The following is an 18,482-nucleotide window of genomic DNA, read 5'->3' as shown; positions in this document are numbered from 1 at the left end:
TGGCCCTGGCCCTCACCCTCCGATCCAACAGGCCCCAGACATTTCTGGGAGGAATGGCCATAGCCCCCTCCGATCCAACAGATCCCAGACATTTCTGGGAGGAATGACCATAGCCCTCACCCTCCGATCCAACAGGTCCCAGACATTTCTCAGGGGAATGGCCCTCACCCTCCGACGGTTTGGGAATCACATTTTTAGGTGGTTGTAGAATTTAACGGCTCTTTTCTGGATTTTGAACATTAGCGGGTATCGGCCTAATTCTGCTCTTCTTACATTATTTTCCCGTTCCCAGACATTTCTGGGAGGAATGACCATAGCCCTCACCCTCCGATCCAACAGGTCCCAGACATTTCTGGGAGGAATGGCCATAGCCCTCACCCTCCGATCCAACAGGTCCCAGACATTTCTGGGAGGAATGGCCATAGCCCTCACCCTCCGATCCAACAGGTCCCAGACATTTCTGGGAGGAATGTCCATAGCCCTCACCCTCCGATCCAACAGGTCCCAGACATTTCTGGGAGGAATGACCATAGCCCTCACCCTCCGATCCAACAGGCCCCAGACATTTCTGGGAGGAATGACCATAGCCCTCACCCTCCGATCCAACAGGTCCCAGACATTTCTCAGGGAATGGCCCTGGCCCTCACCCTCCGATCCAACAGGTCCCAGACATTTCTGGGAGGAATGACCATAGCTCTCACCCTCCGATCCAACAGGCCCCAGACATTTCTGGGAGTAATGACCATAGCCCTCAGCTCTCACCCTCCGATCCAACAGGCCCCAGACATTTCTGGGAGTAATGACCATAGCCCTCACCCTCCGATCCAACACGTCCCAGACATTTCTGGGAGGAATGACCATAGCCCTCACCCTCCGATCCAACAGGTCCCAGACATTTCTGGGAGGAATGACCATAGCCCTCACCCTCCGATCCAACAGGTCCCAGACATTTCTCAGGGGAATGGCCCTCACCCTCCGATCCAACAGGTCCCAGATGTGCTCAATGGGATTGAGATCTGGGCTCTTCGCTGGCCATGGCAGAACACTAACATTCCTGTCTTGCAAGAAATCGCACACAGAACAAGCAGTATGGCTGGTGGCATTGTCATGCTGGAGGGTCATGTCAGGATGAGCCCTCAGTAAGAGGACCGCTGGAAAGGTACCACATGACGGAGGAGGATGTCTTCCCTGTAACGCACAGCGTTGAGATTGCCTGCAATTCCCTCCACCTCCTTATCGATCCCGCTCCAGAGTACAGGCCTCTGAGTAACGCTCATTCCTTTGACGATAAACGCAAATCTGACCATCATCACTGGTGAGACAAAACTACGACTCGTCAGTGAAGAGCACTTTTTGCCAGTCCTGTCTGGTGCAGCGACGATGTGTTTGTGCCCATAGGTGACGTTGTTGTTGGTGATGTCTGGTGAGGACCATAACTGAAACCTTAATTGCCTACCGTCTGTAAGATGTTAGTGTCTTAACGACTGTTCCACAGGTGCATGTTCGTTTATGGTTCAGTGAACAAGCATGGGAAAGTGTTGAAACCCTTTACAATGAAGATCTGTGAAGTTATTTGAATTTTTACTAATTTTCTTTGAAAGAAAAAGGTTTCTTTTTTTTGACAAGTGTATTATTCAGCTCCTTTGGCTTTGATGCCTCATGATTGAGTATTACTGTTCAAGTAGACTGTGGTTTTGCTGTGATCTGAGCATTCAGTCAGTCCACTGACACCCCTAAGAGACTCTGGGTTGAGGTCAGGGATAAAATAGTCTACAGTACTTCTGCCAAGAGATGAGCGATAGGTGTACCTAGCATAGAGGTCTCCTCGAAGCCTGCCATTGACTTTGCATATACCCAGCGTCTGACAAGGCTGCAGGAGTTGTGACCTGTTTTTTTGTTGGTCATGTTGTTGTAGTTGTGGGGGGCTGGAAGGGAATGCTGTCACCTCCAGGTAGGTGTTTGTCCCCATGTGCTGATGTAGCCAGTACCACTGTAACTCTGCATTGTGTGTGGTTGATAGAGACTATAAACGTGGACTTTGGAGATCAAGTAGTTTTAATCAAGCAGAACTGACTCTCTGCATCCTCCATCTGCATCCACAAGGAAATAAAACATTTGTAGAGCCACATTATGTTCTGAGAATCGTCGCCTCTTTCTCTTCTCAGTGCATCGAAATGATTTGAGCACGAGCACGCAGGGCAAAACGTAAGTACCTACTCCTCTTCTCCCAGGATGCAGGCATGCATAACCAAACAACACAACATATTGATATATGAACCTGGTGAAATTCACATAGTACTTTAACAACTGTTACACGTGTCAGGTTCTTGTCCGGTTCTGGCATTTAAGTCGTCACAGACTAGTACATGTCCCTGTGCTGAACATGATTGATTTCCCCCTCTCACATGGAGAAGCTGTCATCAAAGTATGGGGATTCCACTGGGGGGACAATGTTAAGATAAATTACTTATTCATTTCTATACAGATGTAACATTTTCCTGTTTTGACTAATTTCATAGTGAGTCTGCTCTATACAAAATTAGCACATCCCCTGAGTCTCTTCCCTGTTTCACACCTGGTGTGTCGGTGGATCAAGGGAGACACTGAAGTTTTTTAATACTATATCTCTTGACATATTGATGAAAATAGTCATGGCCTATAAACCTTAAAGCTGCATACTGGACCCTGTGCTTGGCACTCCTATGTTGAACATAATAAACAACTCCCTATCCCACCGGATGTGTACCAAACTCACTAAAAGTGGCAGTAATAAATCCTCTCTTGAAAAAGCCAAACCTTGACCCAGAAAATATTTTAAAAACTAAAATCGGCCTATATCGAATCTCCCATTCCTCTCAAAATGTTTAGAAAAAGCTGTTGCTCAGCAACTCACTGCCTTCCTGAAGACAATGTATATGAAATGCTTCAGTCTGGTTTTAGACCCCATCATATCACTGAGACTGCACATTACTCCAGTGCTAGCCTCCCTACACTGGCTTCCTGTTAAGGCAAGGGCTGATTCCAAGGTTTGCTAACCTACAAAGCATTACCTACCTATCTTTCCGATTTGGTCCTGCCGTACATACCTACACGTACGCTACGGTCACAAGACACAGGTCTCCTTACTGTCCCTAGAATTTCTAAGCAAACAGCTGGAGGCAGGGCTTTCTCCTATAGAGCTCCATTTTTATGGTCTGCCTATTCATGTGAGAGACGCAGACTCGGTCTCGACCTTTAAGTCTTTATTGAAGACTCATCTCTTCAGTAGGTCCTATGATTGAGTGTCGTCTGGCTCAAACCCTATTACAGGGGCTGAGTCGCTGGCTACTGGTCCTCTTCCATGCCATCCCTAGGAGGGGTGCATCAATTGAGTGGGTTGAGTCACTGATGTGATCTTCCTGTCCATGTTGGTGCCTGTTGCACCCTCTACAACCACTGTGATTATTATTATTTGACCCTGCTGGCCATCTATGAACATTTGAACATCTTGGCCATGTTCTGTTATAATCTCCACCCGGCACAGCCAGAAGAGGACTGGCCACCCCTCAGAGCCTGGTTCCTCTCTAGGTTTCTTCCTAGGTTCAGGCCTTTGTAGGGAGTTTTAGTAGTGGGGGTTGGGCCTGTTGCTCTGCTCTCTTTCTCCCTCCCTCTCGTAGACACCATAAGCAGTGGGTCTGGTCTACTTCGTTCATTGAACCATAAAAATACAGGGAAAAAATAAGTGGGGTGTCTCGCTTCCTCTTCAGTCTCTAACAGTTTATGGGAGTAAAACTATTTTTTTTCTTTATTTTTTTTAGGTACAGAAGCTTTTAGATAAAAACTATAATTTTCATATTTTATTTGTTTGCCTTTTTAGGTAAAGAGGAGACTTTCAGTTTCTCTTATTTAATGCAGCAATACAGCATAGCATCAATTACAACTGTTTTCCTCAACAAAATACTTCCAAAGCATCTTTCAGGAAAATATTTTGTGAATTTCAATATTTTAAACACATTGTAAATATAACAAAAATAAAAACATTTTTTTAAAGAAACCCAAAGTACTTAGAATTAATAATAGAATATAACAAATGGAGCATACAGTCTAAACACAGTTTGAGTTTAAAAGATTTGAGTTTTAAAGTCATGACGGGAACTTGAGGAATGGACATCCAAAGTTTAGACATCTGACAAAGACAGCCATCATTCAGACTGCCGACAGAAAGACAGCCATCATTCAGACTGCCGACAGAAAGACAGCCATCATTCAGACTGCCGACAGAAAGACAGCCATCATTCAGACAGCCAACGTTCAGACAGCCGACAGAAAGACAGCCAACATTCAGACAGCCATCATTCAGACAGCCGACAGAAAGACAGCCATCATTCAGACAGCCAACGTTCAGACAGCCGACAGAAAGACAGCCATCATTCAGACAGCCGACAGAAAGACAGCCATCATTCAGACTGCCGACAGAAAGACAGCCATCATTAAGACAGCCGACAGAAAGACAGCCATCATTAAGACAGCCGACAGAAAGACAGCCATCATTCAGACTGCCGACAGAAAGACAGCCATCATTCAGACTGCCGACAGAAAGACAGCCATCATTCAGACAGCCGACAGAAAGACAGCCATTATTCAGACAGCCGACAGAAAGACAGCCATCATTCAGACAGCCGACAGAAAGACAGCCATCATTCAGACAGCCGACAGAAAGACAGCCATCATTCAGACAGCCGACAGAAAGACAGCCATCATTCAGACTGCCGACATAAAGACAGCCATCATTCAGACAGCCGACAGAAAGACAGCCATCATTCAGACTGCCGACAAAGACAGCCATCATTCAGACTGCCGACATAAAGACAGCCATCATTCAGACTGCCGACAGAAAGACAGCCATCATTCAGACAGCCGACATAAAGACAGCCATCATTCAGACTGCCGACATGAAGACAGCCATCATTCAGACTGCCGACATAAAGACAGCCATCATTCAGACTGCCGACAGAAAGACAGCCATCATTCAGACTGCCGACAGAAAGACAGCCATCATTCAGACTGCCGACAGAAAGACAGCCATCATTCAGACTGCCGACAGAAAGACAGCCATCATTCAGACAGCCATCATTCAGACAGCCGACATAAAGACAGCCATCATTCAGACAGCCATCATTCAGACAGCCGTCATTCAGACAGCCATCATTCAGACAGCCATCATTCAGACAGCCGACAGAAAGACAGCCATCATTCAGACAGCCATCATTCAGACAGCCATCATTCAGACTGCCGACAGAAAGACAGCCATCATTCAGACAGCCATCATTCAGACAGCCATCATTCAGACAGCCATCATTCAGACAGCCATCATTCAGACTGCCGTAATCATCTTAAAGTGACAAGTAGAGGCTACTAAGGATGTGCGCATTGATATATACTGCACAGAAATATAAACGCAACATGTACAGTGTTTGTCCCGTCTTTCATGAGCTGAAATAAAACATCCCAGAAATGTTCCATACGTACAAAAAGCTAATTTATCTCAAATGTTGTGCACAAATGTGTTTACATCCCTGTCAGTGAGCATTTCTCCTTCGCCAAGATAATCCATCCACCTGACAGGTGTGGCATATCAAGAAGCTGACTAAACAACATGATCATTACACAGGTGCACCTTGTGCTGGGGGCAATAAAATGCCACTCTAAAATGTGCAGTTGTGTATCACACCACAACGCCACAGATGTCTCAAGTTTTGAGGGAGCGTACAATTGGCATGCTGACTGCAGGAATGTCCACCAGAGTTGTTGCCAGATAATTGAATGTTCATTTCTCTACATAAGCTGCTTCCAACGTCATTGTAAAGAATTTGGTCCAACTGGCCTCACAACCGCAGACCACGTGCATGGCGTCGTGTGTTCGAGCGGTTTGCTAATGTAAACGTTGTGAACAGAGTGCTTCATGGTGGTGGTGGGGTAATGGTTTGGGCAGGCTTAAACTACGTACAACATTTTATGTTATTGATGGCAATTTGAATGCATAGAAATATATCCCGCGGCCCGTGAAATACCGTAACGATATCCCGCGGCCCGCGAAATACCGTAACGATATCCCGCGGCCCGCGAAATACCGTAACGATATCCCGCGGCCCGCGAAATACCGTAACGATATCCCGCGGCCCGCGAAATACCGTAACGATATCCCGCGGCCCGCGAAATACCGTAACGATATCCCGAGGCCCGTGAATTACCGTAACGATATCCCGAGGCCCGCGAAATACCGTAACGATATCCCGCGGCCCGCGAAATACCGCGAGCCCGCCCGCGAAATACCGTAACGATATCCGCGGCCCGCGAAATACCGTAACGATATCCCGCGGCCCGCGAAATACCGTAACGATATCCCGCGGCCCGTGAAATACCGTAACGATATCCCGCGGCCCATTTTCTTTTAAAGGTATTCTCAGTCGTGAATTTATTTAAAATGGACTGATTTCCACATATGAAATGTAACTCGGTAAAATCGTTGAACTTGTATTTTTTTGTTCAGTATAAAAATCCCCTTTTACTTTGTACAGACACATACAATTCCCTACGTAGTGCACTACTTTTGACCAAAGCCACTAGTCAAAAGTAGTGCACTTTATAGGGAATAGGGTGCCATGTCAGACAACACCGTAGTTTGGTGTGGTCCATAGATTAGTAGTGATTGGTTCCAGTATTGTCATGACGACGAGGGAAACCATAATGATTATGTGGGAGTCCAACAAACTCGTTTTCTGGTATTTTATTAGAATCCCCCATTAGCTGTTGCTATAGCAGCAGACACTCTTCCTGGGGTTCCACACAACACACAATACAGAACATGAATAGACAAGAACAGCTCAAGGACAGAACTACATCAATATAAAAAAAGGCTAAATACAGTATATTTGTTTATATCCCACATTCCTCCAGCCATCATCTCTCTACAGAGTTCACTATAACATGTCATCATAAGATAGTATTCTATCATAGATGGATATAACGAGTCCAAACCAGTTTTCTCTTCCTGAAGGAGTGACGAACAGAATGGCACCAACCCAAACTAACCCGCCCACTAACCCACCCAACACAACCACCCCAACACAACCACCCCAACCATCCCACCGACCAACCCAACCCAACCCCACCACCACCCCAACCCCCACCGACCACCCCAACCCCCACCGACCACCCCAACCCCCACCGACCACCCCAACCCCCACCGACCACCCCAACCCCCCCACCGACCACCCCAACCCAACCGACCACCCCAACCATCCCACCGACCACCCCAACCATCCCACCGACCACCCCAACCATCCCCCGACCAACCCAACCACCCCACCGACCAACCCAACCCCACCAACCACCCCAACTATCCCACCGACCAACCCAACCAAGTAGGAGTGGTACCATTCTGATGTAGACAGCGACTCACACTGTCATTAAAGACAGTCAGTATAGACAGTATACACCTTGTTGATATACAGCTAGAGAAAAACACTGGGATAAAAACACAGAAAACACTCAAATCTAAAGTGGCTGAGACTCTGAGCATGGAAATGTCTGTCTGTCTGTCTGTCTGTCTGTCTGTCTGTCTGTCTGTCTGTCTGTCTGTCTGTCTGTCTGTCTGTCTGTCTGTCTGCCCTCCATACTGGAGCAGTTGTATAGAGGATGAAAGGAGTGTCCTGGACACCTGGGATGCATCCTAAATGGCAATCTATTCCCTTTATAAAAAAATATCTTATTTTAAAGTACTTTTTTCCCTTTTGAAAAATTGTAGTGCACTATAGAAGGGAATAGGGTGCCATTTGGGACACAAATAGGATCCATCTGTTTTGCCATCCAGGGGTGGCAGGTGGTTAGAGTGTAGAGGCGGCAGGTAGCCTAGTGGTTAGAGTGTAGAGGTGGCAGGTAGCCTAGTGGTTAGAGTGTAGAGGCGGCAGGTAGCCTAGTGGTTAGAGTGTAGAGGCGGCAGGTAGCCTAGTGGTTAGAGTGTAGAGGCGGCAGGTAGCCTAGTGGTTAGAGTGTAGAGGCGGCAGGTAGCCTAGTGGTTAGAGTGTAGAGGCGGCAGGTAGCCTAGTGGTTAGAGTGTAGAGGCGGCAGGTAGCCTAGTGGTTAGAGTGTAGAGGCGGCAGGTAGCCTAGTGGTTAGAGTGTAGAGGCGGCAGGTAGCCTAGTGGTTAGAGTGTAGAGGCGGCAGGTAGCCTAGTGGTTAGAGTGTAGAGGCGGCAGGTAGCCTAGTGGTTAGAGTGTAGAGGCGGCAGGTAGCCTAGTGGTTAGAGTGTAGAGGCGGCAGGTAGCCTAGTGGTTAGAGTGTAGAGGCGGCAGGTAGCCTAGTGGTTAGAGTGTAGAGGCGGCAGGTAGCCTAGTGGTTAGAGTGTGGGGCGGCAGGTAGCCTAGTGGTTAGAGTGTAGGGGCGGCAGGTAGCCTAGTGGTTAGAGTGTAGGGCGGCAGGTAGCCTAGTGGTTAGAGTGTAGGGCGGCAGGTAGCCTAGTGGTTAGAGTGTAGGGGCGGCAGGTAGCCTAGTGGTTAGAGTGTAGGGGCGGCAGGTAGCCTAGTGGTTAGAGTGTAGGGGCGGCAGGTAGCCTAGTGGTTAGAGTGTAGGGGCGGCAGGTAGCCTAGTGGTTAGAGTGTAGGGACGGCAGGTAGCCTAGTGGTTAGAGCGTTGGACTTGTAACGGAAAGGTTGCAAGATCGAATCCCCGAGCTGACAAGGTACAAATCTGTCGTTCTGCCCCTGAACAGGCAGTTAACCCACTGTTCTCCGGTAGTATATAATAATTTATTCTTAACTGACTTGCCTAGTTAAATAAAGGTTAAATAAAAAATATGTTGTGATCTGAGAGGAGAAGTATCTCCTTGCCTCAACTGTATTGGAGGTCACAGTCCAAGATCCCTCCTCCCTCTTGACTTTTTTCTCCAATGGGGTTTGAGAATGAGGAGAAAGAGTGCAAGAAATCAAGGAAAGATTAATTGAGAGAGTCAGGGGAGAACTGTTGAGGGGGGGTAGGTTAACCCTAGTCTCTCCTGCTAGACAGCTGCTGTGAGAAGAGACTGGGTGAGGGGGACAGGCAGGTGGTCAAGGCTTGATCTCTGTAGGTAACGGAGGCTCTGGTGAGGCTGCTGGAGTGGGTACGATAGCTGGCGGTGCCAACGTAGAGAACCAGGAGGACATGGCTGACTTAGCGCTGCTCAGAGCTCCACCCACCGACTGACCTGGAGGATGGAGACAGGAGAGATTAGATATACAATGTATTTGGGAAGTATTCAGACCCCTAGACCTTTGGCACATTTTGTTACATTACAGCCTTATTCTAAACTCCAAAATGCATTAAATATATATTTTTTCCTCAATCTACACACAATACTCCATAATGACAAAGCAATAATTAATGCATCTTTTTTTTGTGTGCAAATTTATAAAATATAAGAATTCAGACACTTTGCTATGAGACTCGAAATTGAGTTCAGGTGCATCTTGTTTCCATTGATCATCCTGGAGATGTTTCTACAACTTGATTGAAGTCCTCCTGTGGTAAATTCAATTGATTGGACATGATTTGGAAAGGCACACACACCTGTCTATATAAGGTCCCACAGTTGACGGTGCATGTCAGAGCAAAAACAAGCCATAAGGACGAAGGAATTGTCCGTAGAGCTCAGAGACAGGATTGTGTCAAGGCACAGATCTGGGGAAGGGTACCAAAACATTTCTGCAGCATTGAAGGTCCCCAAGAACACAGTGGGCTCCATCATTCTTAAATGGAAGAAGTTTGGAACCACCAAGACTCTTCTTATAGCTGGCTGACCGGAAAACTGAGCAATCCAATGGTCATTGGTCAAGAATGGTTCTTCCAATGGTCAAGAACCCAATGGTCATTCTGACAGAGCTCCAGAGTTCCTCTCTGGAGATGGGAGAAACTTCCTGAAGGACAACCATCTCTGCAGCACTCCACCAATCAGGCCTTTATGGTAGAGTGATAGCCCACTTGGAGTTTGCCAATGGGCACCTAAAGGACTCTCAGACCATGAGAAACAAGATTCTCTGGTCTGATGAAACCAAGATTGAACTCTTTGGCCTGAATGCCAAGCGTCACGTCTGGAGGAAACCTGGCACCATCCCTACGGTGAGACATGGTGGTGGCAGCATCATGGTGTGGGGATGTTTTTCAGCAGCAGGGACTGGGAGACTAGTCAGGATCGAGGGAAAGATGAACGGAGCAAAGTACAGAGAGATCCTTGATGAAAACCTGCTCCAGAGCGCTCAGGACCTCAGACTGGGGCGAAGGTTCACCTTCCAACAGGACAACGACCCTAAGCACACAGCCAAGACAAGGGAGGAGTGGCTTCGGGACAAGTCTCTCTGAATGTTCTTGAGTGGCCCAGCCAGAGCCTGGACTTGAACCCGATTGAACATCTCTGGAGAGACCTGAAGATAGCTGTGCAGTGACGCTCCCCATCCAATCTGACAGAGTTTAAGAGGATCTGCAGAGAAGAATGGGAGAAACTCCTCAAATACAGGTGTGCCAAGCTTAGTAGCGTCATACCCAAGAAGACTGCAGGCTGTAATCGATGCCAAAGGTGCTTCAACAAAGTTCTGAAAAGGGTCTGAATACTTATGTAAATTGAATATTTCATATTTGCAAAAATTTTGAGGCTGAAACGTAATAAAATGTGGAAAAGTCAACGGATCTGAATACTTTCCTGAATGCACTGAACTGTTAGGGTTGCAAAATTACAGTAACTTTCCTGAAAATCACAGGTTTTCCAGACATTTTGTTTGCAGGATTCTGGTTTTCCTGTTAGTATATCTGTCTGTCTCACTGGGGAAGGGTTGGCTAAAGAGTGTCTGTCTGTCTGTTTGTCTGTCTGTCTCACCGGGGAAGGGTTGGCTAGAGAGTGTCTGTCTCTGTCTGTTTGTTTGTTCGTCTCACTGGGGAAGGGTTGGCTAGAGAGTTGGATTGTCTGTCTCACTGGGGTAGGGTTGGCTAGAGAGGCTGACTCGGTCTCACCTACTGCCTTCCCAGTCTGCACAACACTCCGACTGGTGGTGATCACAGCTGCCCCCATCTTCTTCCCGCGCTCACTGTTCTGCACCGAGCTGAAATTGAGAGAGAAAACAGAATGGCTACTCAGTCACAACCAACCATCTGGAACCCAGAAATAAACCCTGGTGTCACATTTCTCTGCTCTTCCAAGAAGCAAAACAGTAGTGGTCTATCTGAATGTTCTGGGTGTTACTACAACTCGTTATAGTAGTGAGAGAGGTTGAGAGATCTAATCATCCAACCTGAGTAGCCGGATGTTATCCTGGGTACATTTCACAACAAATATACAACAAAATCCAGCTTGGTTGTATCTTTTTAATGTCAACACACATTTCAACATTACAAGATTAGAGGTTGACCGATTAATTAGGGCGATTTCAAGTTTTCATAACAAATCGGTAATCTGCATTTTTTGGTGTCCGATTATGGCCTATTATATTGCAATCCATGAGGAGACCGCGTGACAAGCTGACCACCTGTTACGCGAGTGCAGGCAGCAAGGAGCCATGGTTAATTGCTAGCTAGCGTTAAACTGATCTTATAAAAAACAATCAATCAATTCTAACATAATCACTAGTTACTACACATGGTTGAGGATATTACTAGTTTAACTAGCTTGTCCTGCGTTGCATATAATCGATGCGGTGTCTGAAATTGTGTCACTTCTCTTGAGTTCTGTGCAACAGAGTCAGGGTATATGCAGCAGTTTGGGCCGCCTGGCTTGTTGCCGAACTGTGTGAAGACCATTTCTTCCTAACAAAGACCGTAATTAATTTGCCAGAATTTTACATAATTATGACATAACATTGAAGGTTGTACAATGTAACAGCAATATTTAGACTGATGGATGCCACCCGTTAGATAAAATACAGAACGGTTCCGTATTTCACTGAAAGAATAAACGTGTTTTCAAAATGATCGTTTCCGGATTTGATCATAATAATGACCTAAGGCTCGTATTTCTGTGTGTTTATTATATTATAATTAAGTCTGATTTGATATTTGATAGAGCAGTCTGACTGAGCGGTGGTAGGCAGCAGCAGGCTCGTAAACATTCATTCAACCAGCACTTTCCTCTGTTTGCCAGCAGTTTTTTGCAATGCTTGAAGCACAGCACTGTTTAACTTCAAGCCTATCAACTCCCGAGATTGGGCTGGCAATACTATAGTGCCTATGAGAACAAACAATAGTCAAAGATCTATGAAATACAAATGGTATAGAGAGAAATGGTCCTATAATAACTACAACCTAAAACTTCTTAACTGGGAATACTGAAGACTCATGTTAAAAGGAACCACCAGCTTTCATATGTTCTCATGTTCTGAGCAAGGAACTGAAACGTTAGCTTTCTTACATGGCACATATTGCACTTTTACTTTCTTCTCCAACACTTTGTTTTTGCATTATTTAAACCAAATTGAACATGTTTCCTTATTTATTTGAGACTAAATTGATTTGATTAATGTATTATATTAAGTTAAAATAAGTGGGTTCAATCATTATTGTTGTAATTGTCATTATTACAAATATATAATAATAAAATAAAACGTAAAAAACAAATTGGTCGATTAATCGGTATCGGCGTTGAAAAATCATAAATCGGTCGACCTCTAGCCAAGATGGTCACTAGTCCGAGTCTAATGATTGGATAAATACAACCATCAACTCTTATTAACCTCAGTGAGAAGAGGATAGATGAGCATTACGGAAATAGCTTCAGCTTGCAATCTGATTGGCTTGGTAGAAGTTTCCCGATATTGCTTAGCCACAGACCAATTCAATCCTCACACATCTACAGGAGTGCCTAGGGGGTAGGAGGCTAGGGTGTATGGTCTAGGGGTCTATTTGGAATTCAGCTGTCGTCCCTTCCACGTCAACATCAGTGCCCTCTGTGACCCTGCAACTCGGCACATTTTGCCAGACCGGCTAGAGGAGAGTTATTCTACATCCCTACTGCCCCAGGCCGGCCAGAGGAGAGTTATTCTACATCCCTACTGCCCCAGGCCGGCTAGAGGAGAGTTATTCTACATCCCTACTGCCCCAGGCCGGCCAGAGGAGAGACATTCTACATCCCTACTGCCCCAGGCCGGCCACAGGAGAGATATTCTACATCCCTACTGCCCCAGGCCGGCTACAGGAGAGATATTCTACATCCCTACTGCCCCAGGCCGGCCAGAGGAGAGATATTCTACATCCCTACTGCCCCAGGCCGGCTAGAGGAGAGATATTCTACATCCCTACTGCCCCTGGCCGGCTAGAGGAGAGAGATTCTACATCCCTACTGCCCCAGGCCGGCCAGAGGAGAGAGATTCTACTGCCCCAGGCCGGCTAGAGGAGAGTTATTCTACTGCCCCAGACTGGCTAGAGGAGAGATATTCTACATCCCTACTGCCCCAGACCGGCTAGAGGAGAGATATTATACATCCCTACTGCCCCAGGCCGGCTAGAGGAGAGTTATAGAACCCATTGCCCTTTATGGTTGTGAGGTCTGGGGTCCACTCACCAGCCAATAATTCACATAATAGGACAAACACCAAATTGAGACTCTGCATGCAGAATTCTGCAAAATTACCCTCTGTGTACAACGTAAATTGGAGAGAACACCCAACCAAATCATGAGAAAACGAAAAGATAATTACTTGACACATTGGAAATAAAAAACTAGAATGCTATTTGGCCCTAAACAGAGAGTACACAGCGGCAGAATACCTGACCACTGTGACTGACCCAAAATTAAGGAAAGCTTTGACAATGTACAGACTCAGTGAGCATAGCCTTGCTATTGAGAAAGGTCGCCGTAGGCAGACATGGCTCTCAAGAGAAGACAGGCTATGTGCTCACTGCCCACAAAATGAGATGGAAACTGAGCTGCACTTCCTAACCTCCTGCCCAATGTATGACCATAGAGACACATATTTCCCTCAGATTACACAGATCCACAAAGAATTTGAAAACAAACCCAATTTTGATAAACTCCCATATCTACTGGGTGAAATACCACAGTGTGACATCACAGCAGCAAGATTTGTGACCTGTTGCCACAAGAAAAGGGCAACCAGTGAAGAACAAACACCATTGTAAATACAACCCATATTTATGTTTATTTATTTTCCCTTTTGTACTTTAACTATTTGCACATATGACATTTTAAATGTCTGTATTATTTTGGAACTAGTGTAAGATTTACAGTACATTTGTATTGTTTATTTCATTTTTGTTTAACTACTTCACTTGCTTTGTCAATGTAAAACATATGTTTCCCATAAAGAACCTTAAATTGAAATTGAATTGAGAGCGAGTGAGCGAGGAAAAGAAAGAGAGACCGACAGAGAGACAGAGAGAGAGGCAGACAGACAGAGACAGAGACAGACAGACAGAGAGAGAGACAGAGAGAGACAAAGAGAGACAGACAAAGACAGAGAGACAAAGAGAGAGAGAGAGAGAGACAGACAGACAGACAGAGACAGAGAGACAAAGAGAGAGAGAGAGAGAGAGAGACAGACAGAGACAGAGACAGACAGACAGAGACAGACAGACAGAGAGAGAGACAAAGAGAGAGAGAGAGAGAGAGAGACAGACAGACAGACAGAGACAGAGACAGACAGACAGAGACAGAGACAGACAGACAGAGAGAGAGATCGTTCCATTGATCAGTGAAACAAGGAAGCTGGTTGACTGGTGGGCGGGGTCTGACTAGGGGGCCCTGATGACCTATGTCCTCTCTGAACATAAACCTATGGGTGAAAGGCAGTGCACTATAAAGGGAATCGGGTACCATTTATTTTATTTTACCTTTATTTAACTAGGCAAGTCCGTGAAGAACAAATTCTTATTTTCAATGACGGCCTAGGAACAGTGGGTTAACTGCCTGTTCAGGGGCAGAACGACAGATTTGTACCTTGTCAGCTCGGGGGTTTGAACTTGCAACCTTCCGGTTACTAGTCCAACATTCTAACCACTAGGCTACCCTGCCGCCCCTGACTCTACTCCCAGAGTTTATAGTGCAGGAGACACTCAGCTACACACCCCCTTTGGGCTCCCAAGTGGCACAGTGGTCTAAGGCACTGCATCTCAGAGCTAGAGGCGTCACTACAGACCCCGGTTCGATTCAGTGTTTGGGAGTCCCATAGGGCGGCGCACAATTGGCCCAGCGTCATCCGGGTTAGGGCTTGGCCGGGGCAGGCCACCATTGTAAATAAGAATTTGTTCTTAACTGACTTGCCAAGTTAAATAAAGATTAAATAAAATACGAAATTCAACACCCAAATGTATACTCAATAGGGCTCTGGTCAAAAGCAGTGCATTACGTAGGGAATAATGAACCCCTCGTGTTCAGCAGTCACTTCGTCCCCGTTGCCGACCTCACAACACACTCCTCTCACCTACATTTGAAGTCGGAAGTTTACATACCTTAGCCAAATACATTTAAACTCAGTTTTTCACAATTCCTGACAATTCGAGTAAAAATTCCCTGTCAGTTAGGGTCACCACTTTATTTTAAGAATGTGTAATGTCAGAATAATGGTACAGAGAATGATTTATTTCAGCTTTTATTTCTTTCATCACATTCCCAGTGGGTCAGAAGTTTACATACACGCAGATTAGTATTTCGTAGCATTGCCTTTCAATTGTTTAATTTGGGTCAAACGTTTTGGGTAGCCTTCCACAAGCTTCCCACAATACGTTGGGTGTTTGTTGGCCCATTCCTCCTGACAGAGCTGGTGTAACTGAGTCAGGTTTGTAGGCCTCCTTGCTCGCACACGCCTTTTCAGTTCTGCCCACAAATTTTATTTAGGATTGAGGTCAGGGCTTTGTGATGGCCTCTCCAATACCTTGACTTGTTGTCCTTAAACCATTTTGCCACCACTTTGGAAGTATGCTTGGGGTCATTGTCCATTTGGAAGACCCATTTGCGACCAAGCTTTAACTTCCTGACTGATGTCTTGAGACATTGCTTCAATATATCCACATAATTGTCCTCCCTCATGATGCCTTCTATTTTGTGAAGTGCACCAGTCCCTCCTGCAGCAAGGCACCCCGTGCTTCACGGTTGGGATGGTGTTCTTCGGCTTGCAAGCCTACCCCTTTTTCCAGTCTGTTATATCTGGACTATTTCTTCTGTCTTATCCGGTGTCCTGTGTGAATTTAAGAACGCTCTCTCTAATTCTCTTTCTTTCTCTCTCTCGGGAAGACCTGAGCCCTAGTACCATGCCTCAGGACTACCTGGCATGATGACTCCTTGCTCTCCCTAGTCCACCTGGTCGTGCTGCTGCTCCAGTTTCAACTGTTCTGCCTGCGGCTATGGAACCCTGACCTGTTCACAGGACGTGCTACCTGTCCCAGACCTCCCAGAAGAGGACTGGCCACCCCTCATAGCCTTGTTCCTCTCAAGGTTTCTTCCTAGGTTTTGGCCTTTCTAGGGAGTTTTTCCTAGCCACCGTGCTTCTACACCTGCATTGCTTGCTGTTTGGGGTTTTAGGCTGGGTTTCTGTACAGCACTTTGAGATATCAGCTGATGTTTTATGACCAAACAGTTCTATTTTTGTTTCATCAGACCAGAGGGCATTTCTCCAAAAAGTACGATCTTTGTCCCCATGCGCAGTTGCAAACCATAGTCTGGCTTTTATGGTGGTTTTGGAGCAGTGCCTTCTTCCTTGCTGAGTGGCCTTTCAGGTTATGTCGATATAGGACTCGTTTTACTGTGGATATAGATACATCTGTACCTGTTTCCTTCAGCATCTTCACAAGGTCCTTTGCTGTTGTTCTGGGATTGATTTTCTCTTTTCGCACCAAAGTACGTTCATCTCTAGGAGACAGAACGCGTCTCCTTTCTGAGCGGTATGATGGCTGCGTGGTCACATGGTGTTTATACTTGCGTACTATTGTTTATACAGATGAACATGGTACCTTCAGGGGTTTGGAAATTGCTCCAAAGGATGAACCAGACTTGTGGAGGTCTACATTTTTTTTCCTGAGGTCTTGGCTGATTTCTTTTGATTTTCCCATGACGTCAAGCAAAGAGGCACTGAGTTTGAAGGTAGGCCTTGAAATACATCCACAGGTACAACTCCAATTGACTCAAATTATGCCAATTACCCTATCAGCAGCTTCTAAACACATGACGTAATTTTCTGGAATTTTCCAAGCTGTTTAAAGGCACAGTCAACGTAGTGTATGTAAACTTCTGACCCATTGGAATTGTGATACAGTGAATTATAAGTGAAATAATCTGTCTGTAAACAATTGTTGGAAAAATTACTTGTGTCGTGCACAAAGTAGATGTCCTAACCAACTTGCCAAAACCATAGTTTGTTAACAAGAAATGTGTGGAGTGGTTGAAAAATGAGTTTGAATGACTCCAAGCTAAGTGTATGTAAACTTCCGACTTCAACTGTAGCTACTCCCCTGAACTCTCACTGTACCAATGCATGGCAGCCTTCACAGTAATGCAGCAGGTTGAGAGTTTCAAGTTCCTTGGTGTTCACATCACCAACAAACTAGAATGGTCCAAACACACCAAGACAGTCATGAAGAGGGCACGACAAAGCCCATTCCCCCTCAGGAAACTAAAAAGATTTAGCATGGGTCCTCAGATCCTCAAAAGGTTCTACAGCTGCAACATCGAGAGCATCATGACTGGTTGCATCACTGCCTGGTACGGTAACTGCTCGACCTCCAACCGCAAGGCACAACGGAGGGTAGTGCGTACGGCCCAGTACATCACTGGGGCCAAGCTTCCTGCCATACAGGACCTCTATACCAGGAGGTGTCAGAGGAAGGACCTAAAAATTGTCAAAGACCCCAGTCATAGACTGTTCTCTCTACTATCATGGAAAGAGGTACCGGAGTGCCAAGTCTAGGACAAAAAGGCTTCTCAACAGTTTTTACCCCCAAGCTACAATACTCTTGAACAGGTAATCAAATGGCTACCCGGACTATTTACATTGTGTTCCTCCCCCAACCCCTCTTTTACACTGCTGCTGCTCTCTGTTCATCATATATGCATAGTCACTTTAACCATATCTACATGTACATACTACCTCAATCAGCCTGACTAACCAGTGTCTGTATGTAGCCTCTCTACTGTATATAGCCTCTACTGTATATAGCCTCTACTGTATATAGCCTCTACTGTATATAGCCGCTACTGTATATAACATCTCTACAGTATATAGCCTCCCTACTGTATATAACATCTCTACAGTATATAGCCTCCATGTTCTCACCATAAAGCAGACCTCTCCGTGTTCTCACCACCATAAAGCAGACCTCTCCATGTTCTCACCACCAAGCAGACCTCTCCATGTTCTCACCACCAAGCAGACCTCTGTGTTCTCACCATAAAGCAGACCTCTCTGTGTTCTCACCACCAAGCAGACCTCCCTCTGTGTTCTCACCACTGTATAAGCCTCCCAGACCTCTCTGTGTTC

The 18,482-nt window shown here is 45.9% G+C and overlaps 1 protein-coding gene across 1 annotated transcript in view; it reads right to left on the bottom strand.

Annotated features, from left to right (window-relative positions):
• Window positions 1-8,718: 8,718 nt before the first annotated feature.
• Window positions 8,719-18,482, bottom strand: part of LOC112236733 (late secretory pathway protein AVL9 homolog) — a 40,532-nt gene continuing 30,768 nt past the window's right edge. The window contains exons 15-16 of the mRNA XM_042298710.1: window positions 11,017-11,105; window positions 8,719-9,220 (exon numbers count right to left, since the gene is read on the bottom strand). Of these exons, the coding sequence (XP_042154644.1) occupies window positions 9,084-9,220; window positions 11,017-11,105 (226 nt within the window). The 3' untranslated portion in view covers window positions 8,719-9,083. The remainder of the gene's footprint in view (window positions 9,221-11,016; window positions 11,106-18,482) is intronic.

Source organism: Oncorhynchus tshawytscha, linkage group LG16 (assembly GCF_018296145.1).
Source record: "Oncorhynchus tshawytscha isolate Ot180627B linkage group LG16, Otsh_v2.0, whole genome shotgun sequence".
Classification (NCBI taxonomy): Eukaryota; Metazoa; Chordata; class Actinopteri; order Salmoniformes; family Salmonidae; genus Oncorhynchus; species Oncorhynchus tshawytscha.
Note: the sequence above shows the minus strand (reverse complement) of the source record. Positions and strands in the feature narration are given on the sequence as shown.